Source organism: Haliotis cracherodii, unplaced genomic scaffold, assembly GCF_022045235.1.
Source record: "Haliotis cracherodii isolate W230 unplaced genomic scaffold, xgHalCrac1.p SCAF_19, whole genome shotgun sequence".
NCBI lineage: Eukaryota > Metazoa > Mollusca > Gastropoda > Lepetellida > Haliotidae > Haliotis > Haliotis cracherodii.
In genome coordinates this window covers 9,312,279-9,323,871 of record NW_027266274.1, presented here as the reverse complement: position 1 = coordinate 9,323,871, position 11,593 = coordinate 9,312,279, and the positions used below count along the sequence as shown (strand labels likewise).

The 11,593-nt window shown below is 41.9% G+C and overlaps 1 protein-coding gene across 1 annotated transcript in view; it reads right to left on the bottom strand.

Annotated features, from left to right (window-relative positions):
• Nucleotides 1–1,726: 1,726 nt before the first annotated feature.
• Nucleotides 1,727–11,593, bottom strand: part of LOC139466734 (phosphatidylinositol 4-phosphate 3-kinase C2 domain-containing subunit alpha-like) — a 68,964-nt gene continuing 59,097 nt past the window's right edge. The window contains exons 33-35 of the mRNA XM_071248392.1: nucleotides 11,032–11,144; nucleotides 10,067–10,189; nucleotides 1,727–9,684 (exon numbers count right to left, since the gene is read on the bottom strand). Of these exons, the coding sequence (XP_071104493.1) occupies nucleotides 9,505–9,684; nucleotides 10,067–10,189; nucleotides 11,032–11,144 (416 nt within the window). The 3' untranslated portion in view covers nucleotides 1,727–9,504. The remainder of the gene's footprint in view (nucleotides 9,685–10,066; nucleotides 10,190–11,031; nucleotides 11,145–11,593) is intronic.

The window sequence follows — 11,593 nt, the reverse complement described above, 5'->3', positions numbered from 1 at the left end:
GATCGACCCCTGTTGGCCAAGCCCGGTTGTGCGACAGATTCTTTTGGATATGAGATTTCCTGAGACATTGATTGCATGCGCTTTTATCAATCTGATCGACCCCTGTATGGCCAAGCCGGGGTTGTGCGACAGATTCTTTAAGATATGAGATTTTCTGAGACATTGATTGCATGCGCTTTTATCAATCTGATCGACCACTGTATGGCCAAGCCGGGGTCATAGATTGCATGCGTGTGTCAATCATAACAGACATTGAATTTGTTATTCTTTCCGTGAACTCATTTAAGTTAAAGGGGGAACGCGGCGTGAAAGTGAGGGTGAAAATCGTTAGTTTCTGTTCAAACTCGATGATCGACCGTACCAGACGTTGCCGGATGCAAGTTCGAGGCTTTCTGTTTGACCGGCAAAATGCATCTGCTCCTCAACATTATTGGGAAAGTGGGATGAGCGACGGGGTCTCTTCTCCTCATAAGGTGAGACGGCGCCCTCGCGCTTTTACGCTTTATACATCATTACAGACATTGCATTCCGAACTCAATTAAGTTAAAAGGGGGGACGCGGCAGAGGGTGAAGATCGTTAGTTTCTGGCCAAACTCGATGATCGACCGTACCATACGTTGGTGAGGGTCACCAGGTATCTGGTGTTGCCCACAGCCTGAACAGACGGGTGTCTGTTCTTGAGATGAAGATCTCAATCCAACAAAACGTTTCTAACTTATTACTTACTAGAACTTCCGATCTTCTTATACCCCCGTTCTCTGCTTGTAGAACTGCTCACTGCTTGTAGCCTATGAAGCTTGAGAAGATCTAATGTGCTTTGTAAGTGTGGAACTCAATCACGTGTACGGATGTGCAACAAAATATTTTCCTTGTTGTCATCTGGACACACAGGAAAGAAGTGACTAGATTCCCGCCTTGCGCATGCGTGGTGGCGCCCCTGGCAAGGGATAGGGTTTCCCTCACAACTATGGATATGTTGGCAGTGTGGTGGACGTCTGTTGAAAATTTATAAAAAAAATTATAGTGTGGTTCTCAGCATAAACAGGAATTTATGGCACTGATGTGATAGAGGTGAGGTATTCACAAGAATTATAATAATTTATAGTTCAGTTAAGTCATTTAAGAAATCTGACATTTCTTTTTCAGTTCAGTGTATATTTTTTTTCTATTTTTTAGGTTTTCATGACAAGTTGAACTTTACTTTCTGAAAAGGAGGGTAGTGCTCGTTATCGAGCAGAACTCCATAACCGTTGAAAATTTCAAGATGAAACTTTCTTCACAGATCAGTCTAGTGGTGAACTGGTGCCTTTTGATAATCTGGGATTTTTTTTTTAATTATTTGTTTTGTTTTCATGACAAGGAGCTGGAATTATACTGACAATTGAACTGAGGGTAAATCACACGTGTTCCTGTGTTGATATGCAACGTTTGACGACCGTCTCTCTGTTTTAATGCACCACATCATTTCCACGTGCAAGTGAGTTCAAGTGCTGTGGTCGCACTAATTGCAGTGGTATGTTTGCAATCATCCATCAACAGTTACAATGTACCCCTATTATATATGTTCCTCTTTTTCATCCTTTTATTGCCATTATATCCATATTTATACGTCTTCTTGGTTGAAATCAAGAAAACGAAAACAAAATCGGTTTGTAAATACAGAGATAAACATTTAAAAAATCGGTGAAAGTAAAAACTACAGAGTAAGATTTGGATGTCCCCGCAGGATTATGTTTTATTGTTAGTCGCAACATTTCTGAAACTGTAAAATACATCACAGAAGGGAATCTCTCCAAGACCACAGAGCGCAATTCTTCCTCGAGGTTAAGATATTTCGACTTAAGACATTGAAACACTTAACATCCATGACCAAGAGTTATTAAAAAATATTCTGATTACGATCAATGCCATAGATTGACAGCTGGCCAGTTAAGGATACATTCTTAACGTGATGATAAGATGAGTTTTATATGTAAAACACAACAAATACAAATACATGTAGATACTTGCAAAAGTGAGTGAGTGAGTATGGTTTTATGCTGCTTTTAGCAATATTCCAGCAATATCACGGTAGGGACACCAGAAATGGGCTTCACACATTGTACCCATCTCTGGCATGACGAGCGAACACTTTAACCACTAGGCTACCCGACCACCCAGGGTAGATCCTTTCATAAGCACTGTGATTCATCGGTCGTCATTTCTGAAACTTTCAGTATTCGGGATCCATATTTTTTAGCAAGATGTTCGAATTGGGTGCTGTTGACGACGTTTTGCTCTCCACAAGCATTTTGGGTGAACCAACATTTGAGAATATGTATTGTCCAGGACGAGGTAGAAGAGCATCCTGTTAGGGTAACACTAGATTTGACACCATACATTGTTGGACTGTATTTTTCGTCACGCCACCGGCCTGATCAACACAAAGCGTACACAGCAATAGTTTATTTATAAATATATCTGTACATATGATACATTTGTACATAGCTTAAATAGGGTCCCGGGTATTGCAATTAAGAGATCCGTGAATGAGGCGGAGAAAACTGGCTGACACATTCAATGCAAGGATTCCTTTACATGACACACCATGTTGCTGTGCTCTCGTATATGGCACATGGTTTTATGGCTTTCACCAAATAGAATGTATTTCACATCAAGAAATATTATTTACAAAAGTTGAATTTCGGAATCGAATGAAATGAAATGTTACTTCAATTTGAGATTTATCTATCAGACACATAACGATATATTCATTACTTGTGGAAATATCATATCCGTGATTGTGTATATTGTGGTACAAACTCAAAAACCGTGGTTTGGAAACAATAATTGCTCCGAAAGGATATCAGTACTGGGAAGGGCAAAAATGGGAAGGGCAAGAGCAATATATGTCTCCATTTCCTGCTACAATCAGGGGATCCACGGCCCTCTTGCACAAAGCGATATTAGCGATAAGATTATTGTAATCCTGTGTTAAAGCATGGGAGTTATGATCATCTTAGCGCTAAGATCGCTTTGTGCATTTGGGTCCAGAACAGCTTTTACTTCTTCTTTTTTCAAGACCACATTTTTTTGCACACCTGGTGGAATATCGATAACTGAACATGTTTCTGAGAGTTTCTCATTGCAGAAAGTCTTTCTTGGACCCTGACATTATTTTTATAGACATCTTTAAACGCCATGAAAATAAAAACCAAAATGTATTGCCTAGCATGTTTTCCTTGTCATTTCACACAAAAAGCAACAGTATACACTGTTAGAATGTAATATGACAACTGTAAGTGAAAAAGCCGTAACAAGACGTCCAATTAGGGGCAGAGCTACTATTTGTGAATCTTGAAAATGTTCCGTAACATACTTCTTCCATTTCTGTGACACCACAAACTTTATCAGGTGGACCCTGGTATGTTTTGAACACAGACAGTTGTCATCCACTGATACAGGTTGCCATTTTGGATTACCACATAAAAGAAGCATCTGTTGCATCTCATTATATAAACAAACAAACAAACAAACAAACAAATAGTCCAAACTTTTCTAACAATAAATATGTAAAGAATATTTCATCTACACATTGCCTCAACATTTTAGCAGTTTTTAAAGCTTAAAAAAAGTTCAATTTGTAAAGAGAAAAATATATTTCATTGCAACTGAGTAAAAAGGTGGTATATTGATGAAACTAAACAATTGTTTCACTAACTGTTGTTGAGGGAATTGTTTCGTTGTAGTCAGCAATATTACAGACTTACAAATACATGTCTGCTGACATATTGCTGCTATTTCATACAGTGTTCTAATTTATTGTAAAATTACAGATTTGGTCAAAACCTTCGTGGTGATTACATTACTCATCAGAATGCAGCACTCCACAGAATCTACATCCAATCTCTTTTCTGCCATTAACCCTTCACTCTATATCCTATAGTTCTGTTGGATCAACTGAGTGAATGCACTCTCTGCCATTAAGGTTGCTCATCCATGTGTTTATACCGACTCAGTTTCAATCATCTACGACAATGTAAGTTTACTGTCTCATTGAACAAGTTTCATTTCTTGCTAAAAATATATCTTTCAAGCATAAAGGAAAAAAACCTTGAAATCTTTTTGGTACTAAGAGCCCATACCAACTTCTTTTTTTTTTACATAAACTCACAAAAAAGGTACTCAGTCCATTAATATGAATTTGGAAACCATTATCAGTAAAAGAACTCATTTCTCAAACGAATATGACAGTCCTATTTGTAATTCACCATTTCACTTTTCCCAACATGTACATTTCTATTCTGGGGGGCACGGGTGGCCCAGTCGTCTAAGGCGCCGCGATTCGCTGTTCAGAGTTGGGTCCCTTGGGCACACCAGAAACCTATGATTGTGGTTTCGAATCCTGGTTCGCTCCGATTAGGTTTCAAGTAGGGCTGGAACGGGTACTGAGTAGGACCTGGGTACCCACAGGACTACCTGGAACCGTGGTTAGTCACGTGATATATTGTTCAAAATGACAAAAATTATCTGGAACTCTATGGTTACACTACAAGTCATTAATGTTCGCATTTCTTTCTGACTATGCACCCATTCCTTCTGATTTTTCATATGGTTGAATAAAGATATAACTTCATTCAACTTCAGTGTATGAATGACCAGATTGTTTAATACATGTATCTAAATACTTTTTGCAAGGGCTATGCTAAAAATGTTCCCAATCGGACATTGTAAGACATCACCTGAGACCTACAGTGGGTACACGGGTAGTGTCGGGTACCTGGGTAGTAAATTTTACAGTGCTCTGCTGAATAAAATGCATCAAATCCGGGAATTAGGAGTGCGCCAGTTGGGTTTAACGCTGCTTTGAACAGGATTCCAGTTATATCACAGTGTCAGCTTAATGTGGGAGGAAAGCCCGAAGTGATGCAGGTCTCAGACATTTACCACTTCGGTGCTGACTAACCTAGAAATGGAAATACCCATAAATGGGGAGGATAAGTATAATAGCGTACTTTTCGGATCAAAAGCATAATTATTGGCATCCGCGCACTACGGTGCTGACAAACCTAGAAACATAATCGGGGCGAACTGGGCATTCGAACCCATACTCATTGGTTTCTGCCTTGGGCAAGGAGCTCTGCTCAGCAAATTGTGGAAACTGAGACGATAGGACCACCTGTGTCACCTCTTAAATTAGGTGAGTGAGTGAGTTGGGTTTGGGTTGGGTCTCAGACATTTACCACTTCGGTGTAACCCACAAGGATGGGTATGGTGCTGACAAACCTAGAAACAAAATCGGGCGAACCGGGATTCGAACCCACAATCATAGGTTTCTGGTGTGCCCAAGGGACACAACTCTGCAAAGCAAATTGTGGAAAGTTAGACCATAGGGCCACCTGTGTCCCCTCTTAAATTAGGAAATGTGATCTGCATAAATTGAAACAGCATTCTGTTTTACTCCACTGGTTCCACTTGCCGCTCTGCTAAGGAAACTACATGACAACAATCAAAACAACTATTCATGGTCTTTGTCATAACATAGGATAAAAAAATATACCTAAAATTGAACTAGCTTACATGAAGGTCAGTATAGACATATACACACATATATATATATTCACAATAACTATATTTTCCTGTACACAATGCTGATTGAGTCATAGATGCAACAAAGAAACAAAAGCATAAAATATTTTTTATACACATATCTGTGTTTTGTAAGGTTAAAAGTGTAACTCCCATTCTTAACAGAGCTGAGACAAGCTCCACACATCTTGAAGACCTGTGTGGAGCTTAAACCAAGGACATTTTTAATAAGAACAAATACTGAAAAATCACTACCTAAACAACAGCTATTAAGCATATTTAACAAAGAATTTTATAAAAAGTTCAACATTTACGATTGATGTGTAATGAATGTGCACTTTGTGAACTTGTAAATCTGGGGCGTTACTGTACACAGGTGATATTTATACTGTACACTGACTGTACAGATGTACCTGCACCATGAACAGTATATAAACCCCATGGGAGCTGATTGGTCCATTTCACTGGGATACAAGGGAGATAATCAGTATTGACTGGTGACAGGCTGGGAGTCGGCACTGCATCGTGATTATCATTACTAACATACAACTGGAGATTCCCCTAAAACTATTCCTATGGAGTCATGTGGGCATACACATTTCATTCATACTTCAACATTTACGGATATAAATTTAAGAAAATTAAAAACTCTTTCATACTAATCTACGACCAAAACTATGCTTGAGGAGTGAGCGAGTATGGTTTTACGCCGCTTTTAGCAATATTCCAGCAATATCATGGCGGGGGACACCAGAAATGGGCTTCACACATTGTACCCATGTTAGAATCGAACCCGGGTCTTCGGCGTGACGAGCTAATGCTTTAACTACTAGGCTACCCGACCGCCCCTTTGCTTGAGGAAATCTTTCTAACCATATTCTGATATTCTGCACCATTAGCATTTCCTTCCCATCTGTAGTTCTATTGGAATTAAGTATAAATTAATCAAATTACAAAGATATTTCACGCCCTTAGATGAATAAAATCGCAAAACAAAATAAACATCCGGTGCATAAACTGATTACAGATTTCGGTCGCTTGCAGGATTTGCAAGGCATGTGCGCAACAGATATTTTCAAAATCTTTTCATGTTTTTAATCAAGGTGCTCACGGGATTTCATGCACTTTGCGAAGTAAGACCCGTTTTATTACAATATCGATCTTGATTATCAATCACACCGTCATCACTTGGCCCAACCATTTTGTTTGAACAAAATGCAAGTGATATCAGAGGTGGAATCTGATTGGTCAATCAGAGGTGGAATCCTATTGGTCAATAGGAGGAACAAAGAAGGGACATAACTCGTAATAGTCACTGGTGGGCTACAATCGAGTCCAGAAATTCTGGCCTAGTTGGGCAAAGGTGGAAACTAGACTTTTTGCAGTCAGTTATCTCCCTTGTCTTGGGAGGATCTAATTCGTGACCAAATCGTGTTATTCCGGGACAAGCCGAATAGCGACTCATGCCCCTCTCATGGCCATTTTTGCGACCAGGCTCCGTCTTAGAGCAAACGGGCATACCTTAAACAATTGTCAACATGTTGCGTAATGGTTCACATATATTTCCCCATATATTATATATATTTCAGATGCAATTTAAAGCACATCGGGACATGCAGAATTATACACTATGATTGAACACATTTAACTGTGTCTTGGGTATATTTTTAGATGCAAGACATATGTAAAATCAAAAATTATTTCTGAGGGATTCTTTGACGAAGAACTTGAAATGATACGCGCATTCTGATTGGTTTGTCGTATTTTCGCACATAACATTCATCGATAGGGGGACGAGTCTTCTTGCAGTTTATGGAAAGGGGCAAGAGGTAATGAATGCCTGCAGGGTATTGCCATGGTCAGGCTGAGGCCTGGTAACAAGGGTCACACTACTACCTTGCCAGTCTATGGTGAAAAGAGGATACTGAGGATTATGATATCACCATTTTAAAATATCACAGGAAATAAGGGTGAGCAAGTGAATGAAGTGTTATGCCTTCGTCAGATATCGTACAGCTTTTGTCACAGCAGTTTGGATCTGCAGTAAGCATTGGTGTATTGCATTACCTTGTGCCAGATGTGAGCACCAGATCAGGAGGCTATGTTTTGATACAAAATGATGAGTTGCGTATGTGAGTGTAATTGTTCACAAAAACATGTTTTGGTTGAGTGTGTAGCGTATCTTTTCGCAACAATGACATAGGGGTTATTGTCTATCCTCGTGTTGCTGGTTCAGTTCAGAGTGAGTAAAGTTTTATGCCGCATATAGCAATATTACAGCAATACCAGGGCAGGGGACACAAGAAATGGGCTCCACACATTGTACATGTGGGAAATTGACCTGGGTCTTTGGCGCGAAGAGCTACATTACCCCTCTACCCCACCGCCCCAGTTCTGTTCAGAGGCGGATCTCGGATGTTGAACACTACACCAAGTCACAAAGTGAACGAAAAGTCTGGATGGATTGACATTTACCATCCACTTCTGGACCTGCCAGTGGTTAGTTGTGAACTAATTTACCAGAACACCATTTGGTTTGACCGCACACTGGATCAGCCAGGGCCCCATTCCACTAAGACGATCACAACTTTCTAACTTCGACCATTACCTATGACAGTCTGGTGGAACGAGGCCCAGCTCATGGCCTCCATTTTGGCCATCACATCCCCTTCTTGTTGCCTTACTGGGCAAGTAGGGAGTGATAGTGACTGACCTGGGAGAGCCATGGGTAACCATTCATTGACTGAGTTGGGTTTAATGCCGCTTTTAACAGTATTCCAGTTATATCACTGCATGTCAGCTAGATGTGGCAGGAAAGCCCGAAGTGATGCAGGTCTCAGACGTTTACCACTTCGGTGAAACCCACGAGCACGGGTATGGTGCTGACAAACCTAGAAACATAATCGGGGCGAACCGGGATTCGAACCCACAATCATAGGTTTCTGGCATGCCAAAGGGACGCAACACTGCACAGTGAATCGCGGCGCCTTAGACGACTGGGCCAGCTGTGCTCCCTCCATGGGTAACCATGGAAACCAGATTGGCTCTTCTGTGTCAGGGTAAAATAAGAATTGTGTGTAAAATTTGATTGTGCATTAGAGTTGGGTAGGTCTAGGCTGTCTTATGTATATATCTACATGACAGAAAAATGAAGAAAACACATCAGTGGATCAAACCTTCCTATCTGATTGTGCCTGACAGTGTGCTGTGAAGAAAACGTGTTTCATGACTGCTCCTACATAACCTGACAACAGGCAGAGTGAGTGGGTGAGTGAATGTGAGAGTGAGTTAGTGAGTGTGAGAGTAAGTGTGTTTGAGAGTTAGTGAGTTATTGACATACACCTCACTCAGACATTCAACAGTTTTAACAAGGCACCTCGTAAACATCCAAGTCACACAAACCACAGATATTATGATCCACATCAACATATGATCTACATATCCAACATAAACATGATCCATAAATCCTTCACATGACATATCCGCAATATGACAGAGAATCCAGCACATCCATCATGTGATCCATATGGCAACCTACACATGATTTACCATATGATCCACAGCCAACACGTTATTCACGTATCCCGCCGATGATCAACATGTCCAACATATGACCACACATCCAACTGATGCCTGATAATCCTATTCATCTACAAATTGCCCCTCTACCTCGCCTATCAAAACATAATATCAACAAAGGTAAATTTCCATTCAAAACAAAATAGCAAGATTTTCTCCTGAACACTTGTAGTATCTTCTCCAGTGTGACAATCCAACATGTCTGCCATTTTTCTATGCCATGAGGCTGTCTGGAGGCCATGTCGATGTCAGGAGACTATTTGTCTATGCCATGAGGCAAACTGTCTATACCACAAAGCTAACTGTCCATCCCACGAGGCTAACTGTCCATGCCACGAGGCTGTAAATGCCACGAGGCTAATCTGTCAGCTGGATGCTGCCGAGTTGATGCCACTGACAGATCTCCTGGGTGAGGTCGAGATCTCGGAGCTTGAGGTACACTGTGCCCATGAGGTTGTTCTGCCCCAGCGCCTGGTCCCACACTGAGACCTGCAGGACGCGCTGCTGGATCTTCTCCAGCGGCATCTTGTACTCAATCTGCAAACAGCCAATGATAGACGGTGAATGGTGGACACAGTGAATTTCGGAAACAAGGAATGGCATAAACAGTGATTAGCGGAAAACAGAGTTGGTCGAAACAGTGAATGGCAGAAACCGGAGATGGCCGAAACAGTGAATGGCGGAAACCGGAGATGGCCGAAACAGTGAATGGCGAAACCGGAGATGGCCGAAACAGTGAATGGCGAAACCGGAGATGGCCGAAACAGTGAATGCCGGAAACCGGAGATGGCCGAAACAGTGAATGGCGAAACCGGAGATGGCCCAAACAGTGAATGCCGGAAACCGGAGATGGCCGAAACAGTGAATGGCGAAACTGGAGATGGCTGAAACAGTGAATGGCGGAAAGCGTGAAACTAACCACTTCGTTATATGTCGGATGTGCACTGTTCTTCATCACTTTCGTCTTCTGCTTGGTCTGCTTCTCGGGGTCCGGCAGGAGGTACGTCTTCACGTAAGGGCTGGGGAAGTCAGGCCCGGGCGACTGGGGGAACGAGAGCATGGTCAGGTTTAAATACAATCAACACATCTAGAAAGGAAGGTGCATAACAAGTAACTTTATTGGCTATCTTGTTACAATGACACTTGTCATTACGGCTGTTACAGCTGATCCAACTCACCAGATCCTTGACATGCACCAACTTACCAGATCCTTGGCATGCATGACAGCTATTACAGCTGATCCAACTCACCAGATCCTTGACATGCACCAACTCACCAGATCCTTGGCATGCATGACAGCTATTACAGCTGATCAACTTACCAGATCCTTGACATACACCAACTCACCAGATCCTTGACATGCATGACAGCTATTGCAGCTGATCCAACTAACCAGATCCTTGACATGCATGACGGCTATTACAGCTGATCCAACTCACCAGATCCTTGGCATGCATGACGGCTATTACAGCTGATCCAACTCACCAGATCCTTGACATGCACCAACTCACCAGATCCTTGATATGCACCAACTCACCAGATCCTTGGCATGCATGACAGCTATTGCAGCTGAGCCAACTCACCAGATCCTTGACATGCATGACGGCTATTACAGCTGATCCAACTCACCAGATCCTTGACATGCATGACTGCTATTACAGCTGATCCAACTCACCAGATCCTTGGCATGCATGACAGCTATTGCAGCTGATCCAACTCACCAGATCCTTGACATGCATGACTGCTATTACAACTGATTCAACTCACCAGATCCTTGACATGCACCAACTAACCAGATCCTTGGCATGCATGACAGCTATTACAGCTGATCCAACTCACCAGATCTTTGGCATGCATGACGGCTATTACAGCTGATCAACTCACCAGATCCTTGGCGTGCATGACAAGCACTTGGAGAGAGTCTTTCTTGTACTGCAGGGACAGCTGGACCTCCCCACAGACACCAGTAGAGTTCCCTGCTGACTGCATGACTGGTCCTAAACACGCAAGGTCATCAGTTGTCATCACCCATAAGTGATTTGTTACAATAGATACACAATGGATGATAGATGTACAGTGTTTGGACAAATGAAACTCCACTAAAAATGGACAATAAACCTTAGACAGCTTTAATCCCATAATGACACCACAAATACTTTGTACACCACAAGAACCTCTTGACACAGCAATGCAGACTAGATGAACACGCCCACCTCTTGACACAGCACTAGGGAGTACATGAACACACCCACATCTTGACACAGCACTACAGACTAGATGAACACACCCACCTCTTGACACAGCACTACAGACTAGATGAACACACCCACCTCTTGACACAGCACTACAGACTAGATGAACACATCCACCTCTTGACACAGCACTACAGACTAGATGAACACACCCACCTCTTGACACAGCACTACAGACTAGATGAACACACCCA